The 17,674-nt window shown below is 60.4% G+C and overlaps 1 protein-coding gene across 3 annotated transcripts in view; it reads right to left on the reverse strand.

Annotated features, from left to right (window-relative positions):
- Positions 1-278: 278 nt before the first annotated feature.
- Positions 279-17,674, reverse strand: part of FOXP4 (forkhead box P4) — a 51,105-nt gene continuing 33,709 nt past the window's right edge. Inside the window, exons 4-17 of one of the 3 annotated variants that reach the window (XM_033864278.2) lie at positions 14,626-14,748; positions 14,042-14,128; positions 12,344-12,461; positions 12,006-12,216; positions 11,626-11,730; positions 10,784-10,871; positions 9,641-9,724; positions 9,331-9,538; positions 9,174-9,250; positions 8,297-8,398; positions 4,715-4,836; positions 3,243-3,309; positions 2,678-2,847; positions 279-2,239 (exon numbers count right to left, since the gene is read on the reverse strand). In XM_033864278.2, the coding sequence (XP_033720169.1) occupies positions 2,092-2,239; positions 2,678-2,847; positions 3,243-3,309; positions 4,715-4,836; positions 8,297-8,398; positions 9,174-9,250; positions 9,331-9,538; positions 9,641-9,724; positions 10,784-10,871; positions 11,626-11,730; positions 12,006-12,216; positions 12,344-12,461; positions 14,042-14,128; positions 14,626-14,748 (1,710 nt within the window). In that variant the 3' untranslated portion in view covers positions 279-2,091. Of the gene's footprint in view, positions 2,240-2,677; positions 2,848-3,127; positions 3,310-4,714; positions 4,837-8,296; positions 8,399-9,173; positions 9,251-9,330; positions 9,539-9,640; positions 9,725-10,783; positions 10,872-11,625; positions 11,731-12,005; positions 12,217-12,343; positions 12,462-14,041; positions 14,129-14,625; positions 14,749-17,674 lie in introns of all 3 variants that reach the window. The other 2 variants (XM_033864279.1, XR_012334456.1) reach the window with 2 other exon arrangements.

A 17,674-nucleotide genomic window follows, 5' to 3' on the forward strand; every position in this document is an offset into this window, starting at 1 on the left:
GGGCAAGGAGCTGTGACTTTGAGAGAAAACAGGAGAAAGATGGAGAGACCTGGTTTGAAATTTCCGAGAATGCTAAGATGACGGATGGAAAAGGGGGCCAGGCGGAGCAGAGAGGAGCCAGAGCCCTGGCTGGGATGAACGTGGAGGTGTCGGTGCCCGGGGCTCAAGCCCACTCCCGTACTTGCAGGAAGTGCCCCTTCAGGAGCCCCCAGCTGTCCAGAGCCATCCTTGTGCTTTCACGCCCCTGCCCTCCCTCCCCTTGCTGACACACGCAGGGCCCTGTGAATAGAGGACGTTTAATATTTCTGTGCTGGTCAAACAGAACACAGGTGGGGAGTACATAGGGGAGGGGGCGGAGGGCCCCCTGCCTCTTGGGAGGGGTGCCTTGTGAAGGGGTGTATGTGGGGGATTCTTGGGAAATAGTCCAAGGAGTCTTCTCAGCAAAGGGGCCTGGCCTGGGGTGTCATAAGCATCAAATACACCCAGTCCTTGGCCTTAAGTTGGGGTCCCCCATAGGGGGTCTGTGGAGAGTCTCACTTTTCTTCCAGCTCCTTCGCTGGAATCCACACTCCCAGTGTGATGGGGGACTTGGTCCTGGAGAGAGGGGTCTGGAGAGCCCCCAGTAAGCAGCCCAGGGTTGGGAAGAGGGCTCCCGTGCCCACCGCCCAAGGGGCCAAGAACCCCGCGGGGTGCCAAGGGCTGCCCACCTCCTCCCCTCTGCCTGCTTTTCTTCCCCCGGGCCGGGCAAGAGCAGAGGGGAGGTGAGCAGGGCCGCCAACCTCTACTGAGTCCCAGGGTCCTCAGGGTGGGGTGGAGGGAGGCTGGAGAGAGAGGGTCTTGGCCACCAACAGACACTGTAAACTTTGGTTTAAAACAATAACTTAAGTTGGGGAGGGCTTCCAGCCTGGGGCCGGGATGGGAAGCGGGATGAGCAGGGGGTACGGGAGGCGACAAAGGAAAAAGCCAACAAAAAGTTTTGGTTTTTGCTTCCGGCATAAGAAAGGTCTTTGGTCATCTGTGTAACTGGGGGGTGGGGGCGCAGGGAAGGGGTGCTGAGGGCGGGTGAGGGAAGACTGCGACGGGGCACCTGAAGGCTGGGGTGGGAGTCCTGTCGGGTCACAGCAGCCGCTGTGTTCATCCCACCCGCCCCTCAAGCCTGCTTTCAGCCTGGCCTTTCCCGGACACAGGCAGGTGCTTCCCGCAGTCCTGGCGCCACCTGGGGCCCCAACTCCAGCCTCAAGGGCAGCTCAGCCGCCTTCAGCGGGTCCACCTCTACGAGTGCACCGGGCACAGGCCTCTGTGGAGGAGGTGGGCACCGGGCCACTCTCCTATGCTCCCTGGCCTGGGGGGCAGCACCCAGCAAACGGGAGTGGAGGCCCAGTTCGGCCTGGGGGGGACCTGGAACCAGGCAGCCCTGCTCCCACGGAGCCCCCAGGGCACTCCACTTGTCCCCCCTCGCCAGCTGTGCCTCTTGATCGGGCACAGCTGAGGGGCAGGTTTTTTCTGGAGCTGCTCTGAGACTTTAGCTGCCCCCAACCCAGGCCAGGGCAGGGGTAGGAGCGGGGGGTGAGCTACTTCTTCACAGTAAGGACAAGAAGGTGGAAGGGAGCACAAATTAGGGAAACGGGGGCCTCTGGCCAGAGAGTACTGCCAGAGCAAGATGGGGGGGCCCTGGGTGTGAGAGGGTGGCTCAGCCCCGCCTGCGGGTCTCCATGGCACTGAGGGGCCCTGCGGGGGCGAGCTGGTGGGGGAGGAGGGCCCTGCTGCTGCTGCTGGTGGTTGGGGGGCGGCGGAGGCGGGATTCGGATGTGGGCGGGGGAGTCTGAGGAGGGGTCTGGGCCCTCCGTGTCCTCTGCCAGTCCCAGACCAGGGGTTCTGTGTCCCCTCGGGGGCGGCCGGTCCCTGCCCCCCCCACTCCGAGCGAGCGTCGTCGTAGGTCAGGTCACCTTGGGAGTTGCTGGCCCAGCCCCCCCCCCATCTGAGTCCTGGAAGTGCCTTGAGGTTGGGCGGGGCGAGGAGTCGGGGTAGGTGGGGCCTGGCTTCCGGGGGAGGGAGGGGTCTCACCCCTGCCCTGCCTGCCCCTAGAGGCCCTTAGGACAGTTCCTCTCCCGGCAGCTCCTCCTCCAGGTCCCTGTCTTCTGGAGGCCCCGAGGTGCTGGGGTTAGGGGGCCCCAGGGGGGGTCCCGGCCGCCTGTCTTCCTCCGCCTCAGCTGGCTCCTCTTTCACCTGCACCTGGTGGCTGTGACAGAAGGGATAATGTGGACACCCTGGAGGTCCTCTCCTGCCGGCCCAGCCCAAAATGCATCCAGGATCTGGGGGCGCAGGGATGTGTCCAGAGTTTGCCTCCCCAGGACCCCCTCATCTCTGAGCCGCTGAGGCCTGACGTTTCAGGTCTGGTCTCCCTTCAAAGGAAAGGAAGTCTTGGGATGAACAGAGATTGCCTTTGGTTGGGAAGGAGAGAGGAAGGGAGATGACAGAGGATGGAGAAGGGAGGGAAATAAAGAGTGTAGGGCGGGGAGGGGAGCAATGAGAAGGAAGAGAGGGGCCACCTGCCCTGGGAAGAGAGCTGTGCTGAAGGCGACAAGATGGGGATCCCAGCTGCAGGGGGAGAAGATTCTGCCTTCCTGATGCTTGCGGGGGGCACGGCTGTGGGCTGGGGTCCATGCCATGGGCTCACCTGTACTGGGGTGGGGAGAGGCGAGGGGGGCTGCTGCTGCCGTTGCTGGGCAGCGGCTCCATGGGGGCGCCCATGTCGTCATGGCTGAGAGGCAGGAGGCTGCTGGCGGAGCCAGGGTTCAGCATGCCAGGGCTGTTGAGGAGGGGGAAGCTGCTCTCGGCCAGGGCAGCCTGGAGGGCACAGAGTTGGGGCCTGTCAGCGGGCTCCACCCAGTCAAGTACTGTCCCTTCCCCAGCCCTAGAGAGCCTCCCGTGTGTCCACGGGCTGGCAGATCTCTGGCACCCCCTCCCAAGGCCAGCGCTCCGAAGCTGAGCTGCCTCCCAGCTTTCCTGAGAACCTGGGCCTGACTTCTTCCCTTCCTGGGAGACAGAGGACCCCCACCCCCTGCCCCCGCTGCCACCCCAGATCTGTAAGCCAGGGAAGGGATCACCACTGGCTATGCCAACCTACCCGCTCTGTGCCCCGTCTCTGCCAGGGAGGGTGGGGGAATGTCTCTTCTGAAGACCAGTGTGCTGGAGGGAACGTGAGGGGGTGGGAGGACACTGGGCGGGGACCAGTCCACTACCTGGTAGCTGGCGTTAAGTGCTCCATAACTGAGGCCCGAAATCATGTTCTTCACCAGCGTGGGGCTCCTGGAGGAGAAAGAAGGCAGCGTCTGCTTCATTCATTCGCTTGTTCCTCACTCAGGTCTGGACCCTAACTGAGGGCGTGCTCTATGCCAGGGACTGTCCCATTCATGAATCCTGGGAGGCCAGAGTCGGCTGTGCCCCATCTTATTCAATCCTCCCACTGACCTGGCACATCTGGGACTGAAAGCCCCCTTCACAGGTGAGCTGCCGGGGCTCCTAGGGGCCCTGGAATGTGCCCAGGGTCTCAGGGCTGAGAAGTAGGACCCAGACCCCTCCCAGTGTCTGTCTCCACGTCAGGTGGCCCAGTATTTTCGCTCCAGTCTAGATTTCCCGATGTCTGGCAAGGTCCGAGTGATAACCTCCATAGTCCCCTACTATAAAATCCACTTTCTTGCCATCCTGAATTTTGGGACATCCAATAAGCTGTGTGCTCAGCCTGTCCCCACATGCTCCACACCAAAGGCTTTTCTGCACAAAAAAGTGATTAGGAGTTGGGTCAGGAAAAGCAATGGCTTAAGGCCATCCTTTCACAGTGACTATCCCCAGTTTAGAGGGTGTCTCAGAGAGGTTAAGGAACTGGCCCGAGGTCACACAGCTGGTGAGAAGCAGAGGTGTAATTCGAACCCAGGTCTTCTGATTCCAAGCTGATAAGGGGACAGGAAGATTCCAACCATTGTGCCTGGCACGTGGGGACACTCAGAAGGGAATGGCTTTCCTTTTCGGGTCCCAGCCCTGCCCCAGCACCCACAGCTGTCTGAGGGTAGAGAGGCTCTTGTCTGGGGTGAAGGAATCTTTGAGGGGCACAGGCGCCCACAGAGAGCCATCTAACTTGCTTCAGAGGCCCAAGATGCGCAGGCAAGCCCATGTGGGGTGCTCGGTGCGGGGAGGTGGTGGTGCTGGAAGGGAGGCTGAAAGAGGAAACCTCCCCCAGGTTCCTCAGTTTCCACTGGAAGTGCTACATGGTAGAGGTCAGAGACCCAGCTCTGCCAGGAATCTGCTGTGTGACCACTCTCCAGCCCCTTGTCCTCTCTGGGCCTCCTCTCCCTGTAAAATGAAGGGGGGGGGGCCTGGAGATCTCACAGACTGGCTCATCCTGCAATAAGATGGGGGAGAGTGGCCCTGGGGATGGCAGCCCCCTCCCCAACGGCCACACTGGCTGCCACCTGCCCACGCCTCGGCTCCGGCCGGGGCTACTTTGGGCTTCTGTCTCTCTCTGGTGCCAGGTTCCCCTCAGCTCCTTCCCTCAGTCAGAAGCAAAAAACAGAAATGCCCTCTTCCTAATCATCTGAGATCCCAGGCTCTCCTGGGCTCCTTCATCCCTTTCCTCCCCCGACCCCCGACCCCACAGTGGGAAGGATCCGGGGCAGAGAGGTACCCTGGAGAGGTCTGGGGGGGTGGGCCCACGTACCCCGTCATCTTTGGTGGTCTCCGCTTCTGGTACTCCCGCTCGTCCACAGTCCACACGGCGCCCTTGACGTTCTCCACGCGCACGAAGCACTTGTGCAGGCTGAGGTTGTGTCGCACTGCATTCTGGGGGCGCAGCGACAAGAAGCAGACGCTCAGAGGTGGCCCCTCCTCCACTCGGGGGAGCACAGACAGGAGGGTCCTCAAGTCCCACCTTCCCCAGCAACAAGCCAGGGGAGGGCTGGGCAGGAGAAGATGCCGCTGGAGCCGAGGGAAGACCCCTCTGGGCCCTTAGAGCCAGGGGCTCCGGCATCCTCACCACCGCCAGCCCTTTGTATTGTCTGCTCCCTTCTCCCTGCCACGTGTTGGAAAACTCTTGTCTACCAAGTGAATGATACCTCGTTAGCGATAATCTGTTTTCTCAACATCGTTAGTCCGATGCATGTAGCTGTTAGGGCTTCTGAGCAGCACGAGACCACACTCAGGTCCTGGCACCTCAGTGAGCCTGGGACACCTTACCTCAGGTGCACACAGAGTTCCCATTAAGCCTTTGAAAGTTTTGGGAATAACTCAGGAAGCCTCACTGCAACCTTCCTTGACCTTGGAGCGTGGGAGCCTTGACTTTGGGCCGTGGCTCAGAACAGACGGCTTACTGAGAGCATGAGGTATACAGCAGAGGCCTAATACATACTTGTTAACATAAGGAAGCTGAGAGAAAGGAGAGCCTGGGTTTAGTGACTGTACATCAGGAAGAGGAGGGACAAGTCACCTTGTCAGTCCCGCCTCCTCCCAGCAGGATAACTTCAGGAATTGAGGTCATCCGGTTTGTAGGACACTTGGGTGGGGGCAGGGGTGCTTGGCCCAATTCCCCTCGCACCCCGGGAACCTGGGCTAGGGCCCTAATCCACCCCACCACCGCCCACCATGTGCCTCGCTCTGTCCCCACGCTCTCCTCTCTCAACTTCACAGCCCCAGCCGTCCCTGTCCCTGTTACCTGTCCCCCCTCAGCCTCCCGTCCCTGTCCCTGTTACCTGTCCCCCCTCAGCCTCCCGCACCTCATCTCCATCCTTGTCTCCTCTTTACATTTCTAAACGGGGAGGAAAGCAGGCTGGGCAGGCAGCCCATGCCCCTGGAGATCGATCCCCTCTCCCTTTCTCCCTTCCAACTCTTGCCACTTGCAACTGGCCCGATTTCATTACCAATTTTAATTTGCCTCTAATTAAATCCTGTGTATTTTTCCGACTCGCTTGCTAATCCACGAGGGAGGCGGGCGGCTGGAGTGGAATCTCTTGGAGCGATAATTACAAAGGGCCTAATCACGCCGGGGCTCCTGCCTTGGAATAAATTTGCCCGCATTACGGGGCTCCGATCCTCTGCTTTGCAAATGAGAATGACCCCAATTTCCGAGGATGGCCTCACTGGGGCTTTTTTCCCTCATTTCGAAGCCTGATTCGTGATGAGAGACTAATTCGTTACGCTGAAACATTAACGGCAATTTAAGGGGTCTGGCAGGGGCTGCGTAAACAAAAGGACAGGCCCACAACATGGGCCCTGGGAGGGGACAGACACGGGGGGAGGGCTGGCGAGTACCATCAGCTTGGCAGATGGCAGCTCTGTCCCCGGATGAACGGCAGCTGGCCTGGCCCACGCCAGCTCCCAACCCTTCTGCCCTGGTCTGAAGTGGACAGCATCCCAGGGTGGGGGCCCAAGAGAGTAAAGGAGGAGGAAGGAAAGGAAGCTGAAATAGTTGAGGAGAAGAGGAGGGACCTCAAGGGGCAGATAAACGGGTCAGAAGTGGGGGTGGAAAAGAAAATAGAATTGGGAGTACACAGGGTGCATTTCCCAAGTGACGTGAATGGAAGCTTGGCGGCAAAAAATCCTGAAGGTCAGAGTGGACCGCAAGCTGAGGTGGATTCTGCTGGGCCACAGGGAGGGCGCAGGCAGTGCCCCCAGTGACAGAAGCAACAGCAGAGCACGGTTAAATGGGAAGGTCACTCAATGAGCTGGCTGCTTGCTGGGACCTAGACTAGGGGAGGGGAGATGGAGGTGAAGACCTGGGAGGGAGACACGCCGCTGAGATGACCAACGCTGGGCCACCAGTCGAAGGTGGTATGAAGGCCCAAGGGGGCTGGGCTACAGGAGAGGTGGCTTCATGATGGTCATCGAGGGGTTTAAGAAAGTCACCTAAACTAGCTCCCGACCTCAAGAAAGGAGAGAAGTAGAGATTGCAGAGGGTGATGCAGTTAAGAGAGAACAAGAAAGGAGGGTAGGTGGATGACAGGCACTCTGCCCCCAAGGAGGAGGTTGTCTAGGGCAGTGAGGCTCCACACTGACTCCCCTAAAGGTAGAGGATTAATATACAATATTAAAGTAAAGATTACGTAACAATTGTAATGATCCCTAAAGTTTGTACAGGACTCTATCATTTACGAAACGTGGTATCCAAACTGGCCTGCAGGTTGGAGACTGAACCAGGTGGCTCCAGGAAGGCCCTGATGGCTCAGAGAGAGGGCAGGACTGTGGTTGGCAGGAAATGACGTCACTCGCAGCCAATCACAGCAGCTGTCCCAGCCTTGCAGCCTCTTTGCCAAGCTTTGGGAATTGGGCACGGGGATACAGAAGGCCACGGAGCAGTCTCTCCTGCTGCACTTAGCACAGAGAAGGCAGAGAAGGCTGGGCCCTGTACAGACCCCACCTTGTCCTGGTCACTGGTAGGGAGGGGGCCCTAGTGACACTTGTTGAAACCTGGTGGGATCGGGGAGGTAGGCTGTTTAACTGCAGCTTCTGCACTGGCCAGCAGAGGGACTCAAGAGCCAGGGATCCAACTCAGGTCCTGAGATGTGGGGGACTCCTTCCCGGGTGTCCGTCCTTTCCCACAGGGCACCCACACTCCCTTCTCCTTCCCCTCACCCCCTCCCACCCTGCTGCACAGAACCTAATATTCTCACCCATCAGACAGCCAGACTCGTACCCCCCATGCTGGCTCTAGAAAAACAAACTGGCTTAGCGTCCCAGCCCACAACTCTTGTGTCCCATTTTCCTAGGTTCCCTCCCTTGTCTGTTTCTGATCCCCCAGGAAAACTCTTATGGCTGAAGGTGTTAAAATGACTAATTGGATGAAGACAATTATCTTCCTGCTACTGATGGCAGAGCTGGGGAGAGTGTGAGCGTTTGTGTTTGTGCCCCAGTGTATTACAGTCCAGGATCTCGGTCCACCCACGTGTCCAGGCCTGCGAGCCCCCTCCGTCCACCCATCCTGGGCTTCAGAGCATGCGCCTTTAGCCGAGGACTCTGAACCCTGAGGGTCTCCTGTGAATGTAACCCCGGCCTCCCTACCAGGCTCAGGCACTACCGACTCCCGCAGGCCCTACTTCAGGGGGCTGGGGTTTTTGGGCCCATGGGGGGCGCGCTCCAGAGAGGTGGAGGTGGAGGGGCCCAGGGCCCAGGGCCCAGCCTGGGGCCTGGTGGGGCCACGTCTATAGAACTGCCACCCTGAGGGGACTGTTAGGCAACCTTGGTCTCAAAGGGATCTGGAGATGTCCAAGGCCGCCTGGGGCCCTGGCAAGGAGGAACGGGCATGCCTCACCTTCCAGGTGGCCGTGTTTCTCCGGAAATAGGCGAACATCCTGGTGAACCAGTTATAGATCTCATTCAGGGTCAGCTGCCTGTCGGGGGTTTCCAGGATGGCCTGTGGACAAGGAAGAAGTACAGAGACCCTCAGTCTGGGCCTGCAAGGGCCACAGGCCTGTGTGCTCTGCCCCAGCTCCCCTCAGCCTGGCCCCTAACTCATCTGAGAGCAGAGAAGACCCGCTGCGGAAGCATGTGGACAAGACTGGGGGTGCTTGATGGTCCCGAGAGGGGCAGGCTGGTTACAGCCCAGCCAGAGGCCAAAGGGAACACGAGCCTCGAGGGCCGTGCACTTGTGCGAGGAGCACGTGAACTTCTGCTGCAGGGAAAATGGCTCCAAGGGCCCCTGCCCTAGACTGGGAAGGAGAGCAGTATTCTTGGGAGAAAGAGGTCCGGGGGTGGGGACTGTTTGGAATTTATCCTGGTTTTTGTAAAGGGCACCCTAAACATGAGATGGCATATGTGTGTGTGTGTGTGTGTGTGTGTGTGTGCGCGCATCTGAGACAGACAAAAGGAGACAGACTACAAGTGACCATAAGTCTATCATGGGAGTGTGTGTACGTGGAAATGAGGGTATGGATGACACGGGGTGTAAGTGGCATCAACAGTGTGTGTGCTCCCACAGACAGGCCTGCGTGACCAGCAGGAGGGCTCGGCCGAAGCCCATGTGAGGGGCCGTCTGGCTGAGAAGGAAAACGCAGGTGTGAGTGGGAGAGGACAAGTGTGAGATGGAAAGTTACGTTCTCTGGTCCCGGGACCCTGAGGGAGGGGTGCAGACTGTGTGCCTCCCACCCCCACCCCCACCCCCCGGACTCTGTCTACCTTCCCATGCTCACCTGGCGGATGAGGGAGGCGTAGGTGAAGGGGGGCCGGACATCGGCGTTCTTGTAGAACTCATGATTCTGGGCCAGCTCTGGGGGAGACAGGCAGAGGCTGAGGCAGCCAGAAGTGGGGTCCGGCTTGGGGAAAGACACCCCTCCCCACGGCCCTTACCTGAGGAGATGGGGGAGCAGAACTTGTCACTGGTCCTCCGCCGGGCGGGTCCCCCACTGTGCAGGGAGGCAGAGCCGAGGCCAGGGGGCCGTAGGGGGGTGACAGGGGCAGCGGCCGAGGTGGGGGGGTGTACGAGACCATCCGGGAATGAGTCCGCTGCGGAGACGGTCACCTTGGAGAATGAGGAGGAGCCGGGGACTGGGTTCAGCTGTGAGCAACGGGGAGGATGCTGAGACCAGTGCCGACAGGATGAGGGGTCCCGTGGTGGGGCGGGTTCTTGGAGGGCCGCAGGGAGGGGAGAGTCACTCACTGGCTGACTGAAGGGCTTGGGCTCCGAGGGCCGCATGTGCAGATGGGCCATCATGGCCTGCAGCCGCTCGCTCTCCTTGGCGAGCTGTGGAGAGGCGGGAGGTGAGCAGGGGTTGTGCCTGGTGGCGGGGAGGGGGCGGGGGGGGGGGGGCAGTCGGGCCCTCCTCCTCCACATACCAAGCCCGTCACCACCATGCGCCCCCACCCTTGGTACCCCAGCTCCCTCCGTCCCTTGCTCCTGGAAGACCTCGGCTTCTCCCTGCCCCTCTGGCCCCTCACACCCGCAAAGCCAGGACTGGGGGCTGCCTGCTCCATGAAGCCCTCCCCGCTTCTCCAGACTGTGTGTCCCCAGCCTAGACCCCCGCACAGCCGCTGCACTCTGGTGGCCCTTCTTCCCAACAGCACACGCCTTGCCTCCCGATCAAGAGCAGAGGCTGTGGCTGAACAACGCCCAAGTTCAGTGGCACCTGTGTGTGAGGGTGCCCTCACGCACTGAATGGAGAGGCAGGAATGGATGAATGATTCATTCACCCCCATTCATAAATTCAATAGATCTTTTACAACCACCCTCTCACGCAGGGAGCTCTGCGAGGTGCCAGAGGGACACGGGTAAACATTGATCGGCTGCCTGATGGCCTGTCCTGAACAGCCTCCTGAGTATCCCGTGCTGCAGAGTGTAGACTCCGGGGCCAGACTGCCCTGGTTCCAATCCCAGCTCTGCCACCCACTGGCTGAGTGATCAGAGGCAAGTTACTTCACCTCTCTATGCCTCTGTTTTCTCTATCTGTAAATTGGGCATAATAATAGTAGCTACCAACCAGATAAGGTTGTTCAGAGGATCCCTTGAGTCACATAGGTATTTAGTAGAGCACAAGGTAAGGGCTCAGTATGTTAGCTATGCACACCATTTTTGTTGTTTGTGTTAGTATGAGTCCCTTCAGGACCTCGCATCAGAGAGGTCCCCAGCCCTGGTTTCCCCCTCAGAATCTGGCTGCCCTCACCTTACAACCATGGTAACGAGGACCTAGAAAGCATTCGATGACCCTTCCATGAGACCCCCCAAATCCCTCCTGGAAAGTCAGTGCTGTGGGTGAGGCAGGGGTGGGAGCCCCCCACGCCCCTCTCCCGCAGCCGGAGGCCACACCTGGATCTCCAGCTGCTGCACCACCTGCATCTGCACGCGGCACTGCGCTGTGCTCCGGTCGTCCAGGGCGTGCTCTGTGTTGAGGTGTCTTCCGGGGGAGGAGGGGGTGGAGAAGAGAAAGTTGGCCCTGGTTCTGCTGTCACCACCCACCCCAACCCACCCTCTAATCCCGCCCACAGCCTGGAAAGCAGACAGACCAAGAGATACAAAGGGAAAGGGATGGGGAAAAAAACAAAAACAAAAACGGGGCATCGGAGGAAGCCGCCTTCTCGTCAGCCTCCTTTGATGTCTTTGCTAAAACCCCAGCTACAGAGAGATCTAACTGCAAATGAACTAATTAAGTAAACCTCTGACGAAGCGTGAAAACAATTTGTTTGACCCTGATGCTGCGAGGGTCTGGGAGACAGTGGAGTTAATCAGTCAGTGACAGAGCCTGGCACAGCTACGGCAGCTGGCTGCCTGCTGCCAGCCGCCTGTCCGCCAGGCCCGAAGGCCGTCACTAGGCCGTCGCTCTCCGGGGCTGGGGCTGGGGGAAGCCGGGGAGGGCGGTGGGGGAAGTCTTCTCCTTCTCCTTACACCCCCAACCTGCTGGGCTCAGCAGCCTGGGGTTGGGGTGGGGAGGCTGCTGGCCCAGGAAATACAGACCGCAGACGGGGTAGGAGTGACCGGGGAGTTGATGGGGGGCAGAGAAGGAACGAGGCCCCCCACCCCGGGGTGAGGATGGCAGGACAGCTGGTGGCTGAAGGCGCAAGAAGTGACAAGCTGGGTGGCAGGCTGGGGGATGAGGGGCCCTGTTAGGGGAGGCAGGCTGGGGGGCAAAGGAGAGTGGGGCTGACACCTACTTGATAAACTGGCCCAGGTCTTCACACAGGGTCTCACAGCCTGGCCACTTGCACTCTCCGTGTCCGTAGAGGGGGTGGGAGCCGGGCGTCTCCTCGTGGGAGGAGCTGGGAGGGCAGGAGGGAGATGGTGGTCAGGGACCCTGAAGACCCCGGCAGCCCTGGGTCCCGCCCAGCCGCAGCTCCCCTACTGATGACGTTTCTGTCCCTAATACAGGTTCCCCAGAGGGCAGGCACAGTTGTGCGTGCCCCGGGAGAGGCAAACCTGCCCATCCCTGAGCTCCACAACCCCACCCCAGCCTCTACCACAGGTGCCAGCCCTCAGGGTCAAGGCCAGTCCCCGGGCAGGTCTGCAGCACCTTCTCCCAGCCGGAGCCCCATACCTGTCTCTCCGAGGTGTGAGCACAGTGGGCTGTCCGTTGGGCAGGGTGTGGTGGGAGAGGGGGGGTGAGACTTTGGGGGGGGCGGCGAACGAGGTAGCGGTGGTGGCCGTGCCGGTGAGGTCCAGCCCCTCCTGCTTAACGCTGTCCTCGGCGGGCTGCCCGGGGGCACCCTCGCCCTTCCACAGCTGGGGCAGGTCCGTCGGGCACACGGCTGCGGTGGGAGGGAGAGACAGGGGAGGCTGGCCGGGCCCCAAGAATGCACGGGGCCCCCACCTCACTCCCGGGAGCGGGGACAGCGAGGGCGTGGGGCTGGGGCTGGCTGAGGGGCGGGCACTCACCTTGGCCGGGCTGCAGGCTGACCAGCCCCTGTCTCTGCAGGTTGAGCAGGTGCTGTTGCTGCAGCTGTTGCATTTGCAGGAGCTGCTGCTGGAAGGCCAGCTGCTTGTTCCCCAGGGCCTGGTGGGGGGCCCGAGGGGGCGGGCAGAGAGGGGTACCATCAGCCTCAGGCGTGCCATCTGGCCCCCACCCTGCGGCCGCCCCCTCCCAGGGCCTGTCGGCCCCCGGAGCTGTCGTTGTGGTGTCCGCAGCTGCAGCCTCCCTGCTCCCGGCCCAGCTTCCATAGGGCTGCATGCCTCCTCGCAGGAAACACGCACGCACACACACACACACACACACACACACACACACACACGCACGCACGCACGCGCGCAGACACACACGGCCAGACCCAGACACGCAGCACGACGCCCTCCCCGCTCCCGCCTCCCTCCTTCCGCTGCTTCGGCTCCCGCACCACAGCTGTGCTCGCCTGGGGGGCGCGGGAGGCTCTCATCACAATGATGGATGAGCCTGTCAGACTCCAGGGGCCACTCCCGCCTGGCGGGCACCCTTCCCACATGCCCGGGGTGCCCCCCTTCCGCTCTGAGGAGGGGGCCTTCTCTCCTCCAGCTCCTCTCCTCTCTTGCTTCTTAGATACAGAGAATCAAGGCGTCTGACGGGACTTTCAAAGATCAGCATCGACAGGTCATCAGGACCCAGGCTAGGGAACAGTCACATCACTGCTGCCCAGGTGCCCGCCGCCTGCCCGCACTTGCTCACTCTGCTCTTAGTGGCTCCCTCTCTCCTGCTCTGGCCCTGCTCCCCCCGCCCCCCCACCCCCAGATTCAGTACTTCACACAAGCACTGACAGTCAGTCTGTCAGCAAGCCTTTTCTGAGCCCCAGGAGCTGAACCTGTCCCGGGCTCTGGAGGCAGGGATGGCTCAGCCCACCTGCCCTGGAGGTGGGGTGGTGGGCTGGCTATTCAGCCTAGAGACAATGCAGAGAAGGAAGCAAAGAGGAGACCTTTGAGGGGGAGGCTGAGGGCGGGAGGGAATGACTGGGGGTCAGCAGGGCAGCCTCCTGGGAAGAGGCAACTCGAACTTGGCTGTGGTTTGGCCAGCAGGAGGGAAGTGCGTGTCTGGGACACGGGGTGGGGGGCACTGCAGGGCCTGGTATGGAAGCTCAGAAGGCACTGTGGCCCAGATGGGGCAGGGGGTGCAGGCTGGGGAGTTCTCTGGAGATGCAGGGCAGGATGTTATAAGAAGCAACAGAAGTTGGGGCAGGGCTGAGGGGAGGGACTGAAAGATTTTCAGAACCAGGCTAGAGGGCTGAGGTGCTGGGTCACTAACAGACAAGCAGGCAGGAAGAGGGCATGACCACGAGGCAGCCGGTCATGAGTGCGGACCATCCAACACTCACATACCCGTCTACGCGTATGTGCTCAGGTAACACAGGGCTCAGCCCTTCTGCTCTCCTAATCCAACAACACAGAGCGAGGAGAGGAGGTCTGAATGGGGTTGAGGGGAGGTGGTGGAATGTGGGCCTCCATCCCCCCATCCGGTCCCCCAGCCTTTCCTGGTTTTTCTACTATCCCCACAAGACCATTCTGTCCTGACCACTTTGGGACTCCCAGCCCCTGGCTAGGAGAGGGCTGGCGCTGCAGGCGAGGGGCGGGGGTCCTTTGAGGGGCACATCCGGCCCTGCCCGAGCCCCTTACCTCTTTGGGTTGCTGCTTCCCAGCCTGCTGCTGCGTGAGGAGTTGTAAGTGGAGCTGCTCTTGCTGCTTCTTGTAATATTCCTGCAGCTGGGGGTCGACAGCAGGGTGGGAGTGGGTTAGCACAGGCGGGGGACTGCTGACCCCAAAGCAACGGCCAACCCTCTCGTGACTGGGCTGCTGTGAAACAGATGGTCCAGCAGGGAGATTTCTGCTCCGAGAGAGGCTCTCCCAGAGCAGAGCCTGGACGGAGAGGGAGCGGAGAGGGGAGAGGGGAGCCTCCCCCTCCCTTGGTGGGTGAGGATGAAGTACCAGCATGTTCTCTGTCCTCCCCTGGGGTTTGGAGATACAGATGGGGCGCTGTGAGGCCGTATGGGGGTGTGTGGGCGAGGCCTGACCTCTGACCCCTCCCCAGCTGTCCTGGAGGAATGCAGGTCAGTCCGGCCGGAGCGGTCTCTCTGGTTTCTGCCACTGCTTTGGCCTTTGGTGATGTTGGTAGTAAACAGGGTGGGAGTGGGGAGGCCAGTGCCTGGAACACCTCACCCTCCTCTCCCTTATCTCCTGGGCGGCCCCGGGGCCAGACTCACCTGCTGCAGCATGAGCGCCTGCTGCTGCTGGAGCAAGGCCTGCAGCTGTGGGGGCGACAGGATCTGCTGCATCTGCTGGGGGGTGAGCATCTGCGGCGACATCATGGCCACCGACACGGGCACCTGTGAGATTCGGCCGCGTCAGCCCCTCACCTCTGCCCCACCCCGGGCAGGGTCCGCGCCCAAGCCCCTGCCCACAGCAAAGCAGAGCAGCTCCGCAGTGAGCTGCCTGGGCTCACATTCTGGCTCTGCCACCTGCTAGCTGTGCGTCTCTGGACAAGTGACTCACCTCCCTTGTTCTTGGTTTTCTCGTCTCTGAAATGGAAGTAGCGATAGCGCCTGCCTCTTAAGGTCATCACGAGGGCTAATGACTTAGTACTTAGAACAGAGCCTGCAAGCGGTTGGACATTATTGCAGGATGTGCTGTCTTTGGTGCACAAAGATTAGACCCCAGCGACACTGGTTAGTAGAACCCATGCTTTGCAGGGTTTCTCCCCCAGTGATGGGGAGGGGCAGCACCTAGCCACTGCTGACTCCAGCTCAGTCTGCTCTGAGAACACGACCCACAAGGTGGGCCTGGCCAGGAGGGCAGCCTGCAGCCATGGATGGGAAGGTTTCAAACTGTAGCCCACATGGCATGAGGACCTGGACTTTGGCCCCTCTCACATGCGTGTCACGTGCTCCAGCACACCTGTCTAGACGGCACACACAGTGACCGGGAGCTGACGCCCAGGGAGCACCGTGACGGCCACCCTGTGTGAGTGTGTACGTGTCATCACCTAACTAGGTCCCAGTGGGGTGGAGAGAACGCCATGCAGAGACGCGGGGAGAGGCGGGCTGCTCCTCCTCGCTCTGCAGTGAACTTGCCAAGTGACCTCCAGCCATTCACTGGCTGTCTCTGAGGTGTCAGTTTCCTCCACCATAAAACAGAGATGCCTCCTTCCAGCAGGAACTTGCAGGATTCTCATAGTAGGGCAGCTGTCTGCCCCCTGCCCTGGGTGAGGCCTCTGTAGGAGGCCCAGAGAATCTAGCTACAGGCAAAAGGTTCAGGGAAAAGCAGTATCATCATTCTTTTCCCAGTTCCCACCTCCCCTGAAACCCCTAGCCTGTGCAGTCATAGCCTGGGTGGTCCAAGCTGCAGCACTGTCTTGATGCCCTGTTTTAGCAGGACAGGTGTCCTGACAGGGAGATCGGCCACCCCCGTCGCACTTCAAGCTCCGTGTGCACAAGTCTGTAATCTCCCGTCTCACTCCCCAGCCCCAGCAGAGCTGGCACACGGCAGGCACTCACCAAGTGTGTGCTCCCCCGAGTTGAGTTACCTTCTTGGCAGATCAACCCTGGGGCAGGGAGGGAGGGGTGCCGGTGGGCCAGTCCAGGGGGAGTGTCTTGCAGAGACTTGTCCTGGTCAGGACAGCACAGGTTATGTCCCCAGTGGATTCCTGGGCCCTTTCACCTTCCCCCAGCCCCACAGGCGGGGCAGAAGAGGAGGAGTTGGTTCCATTCAGGATCCCTGGCAGGGGCAAGGCTCAGCCTCAAGCCACCAGTGAGGGCATCCCCAGGCAGGGGAGCAACGGGGGGAAGGGCAGTGGCTCCAGGGACATCGGTAAGTCTCACTGCCCCCACCTCTTCTTGCCCCCCCCTTCACTAGTGGCTGAGCCCCAGCCCTGGGCTCCCCTCCTTTACTGCAGCCATCTCTGTGCAAACATCCCTGGAAGGGGCACCTAGCTTTTTAGCCACGGCCACACCGTGTGAATGAAGGCTCTGAGGGGCCTCTAACGACGAGCCTTAAGCGGCAGCGTTGGGACTCACGTGCAGGTCTGTGTGCTCTGCAGTTCCCTATGTTCCCACATCCCACACCGCCTGTCCCCCCGCCGCTCAGAGCAGGTCTTGAGAAGGGTTAGGAGAGTGTGTGGAAATGGAACCATCCAGGGAGCTCAAGGGTTCGATGAGGCTAGAGATCCCAAGGGCCAACCTCTCTCTTTACAACTGTCTCCTGGGGAGGCTCGGGAAAGCCAGGCTGCAGGGCTCTTCTGGTTCCCACTCTCGGAGGGGCAGGCCATGGCACACATCCAGCCCCCCCTTGCAGAGCCAGCCTGTATCCTTTGCTGGGTGCCCCCGAGGCAGCTGCCTGTCCTTTGACACGGGGGCCCCCAACATGGTGGGGCTCAGAGCCCTGGATTTCTGAGTCAGATGACCCAGGTTCTTGTCCCTGACACTGACTATCTTTTGAAATTGCCTCACTTTCTGCATCTGCTAACTGGGCTTTGGCACAGCTGCCCTCCCCGCTCCACAGGACTACTCAAGATGATGTTGGTGGCGGCTGACTACATGCCAGGCGTGCCAGGTGCCTGGCTAAGCCCTTTATGTGTATTATCTCCCCGAATCCTCACCGCAGCCCTGGGAGGAGGGTACCATCGTCGTCACCATTTTAGAGGTGAGAAAACCGAGGCCTAGAGGGACAGTGGGGGAAGAAGTGAAAGTGATTTGTATGGCCATGAAATTCTACACAAATGTAAAGAAAATTACTTTTTAAAACATTCTGGATTTTCCTTTCCCCTTCTTTCCCTCCCCTCCTCCACGAGTGCACCTTAGGCGCGCCAGGGCCCCAACGTTCCGGCCCCAGGGCCATTACGTGGCAAGGGTCACTTGGGGCAAAAGCTCTGGGCCTCCCATGCTCACGGCTGTGAGAACTGAACTAGAGGAGATGGACAGGGCCCCCAGCCGAGGAGACTGAGCCTAGACACCCAGGAGGTCTTTCCAGGCACCAGGGGTGTGAGTCACCGCGAGTGGCCTGCAGGAAAGGATGTGGTATTTCCTTCCTTGGGGCTTTCCTACTTGGAGGCAGGGGAATGGAAGAGATGACCTTGGAAGGCCTCCCCGGCCCCTGCTGCTCCTGCCAGTTGGCTGAGCTGCAGGCTGGAGAGGCGGCTGCGGTAATCTGGATGGATTACCTTGTGTGTACTTGTCTTGAAGGTGGCCCAGCAGGGTCAAGAAAGGTCAGTGAGGTGGCGGCTGCCTGCTATCTCCTGAGCTGGCTGAGCCCATCCCT

Source organism: Tursiops truncatus, chromosome 10, assembly GCF_011762595.2.
Source record: "Tursiops truncatus isolate mTurTru1 chromosome 10, mTurTru1.mat.Y, whole genome shotgun sequence".
In the NCBI taxonomy this organism is placed as follows: Eukaryota; Metazoa; Chordata; class Mammalia; order Artiodactyla; family Delphinidae; genus Tursiops; species Tursiops truncatus.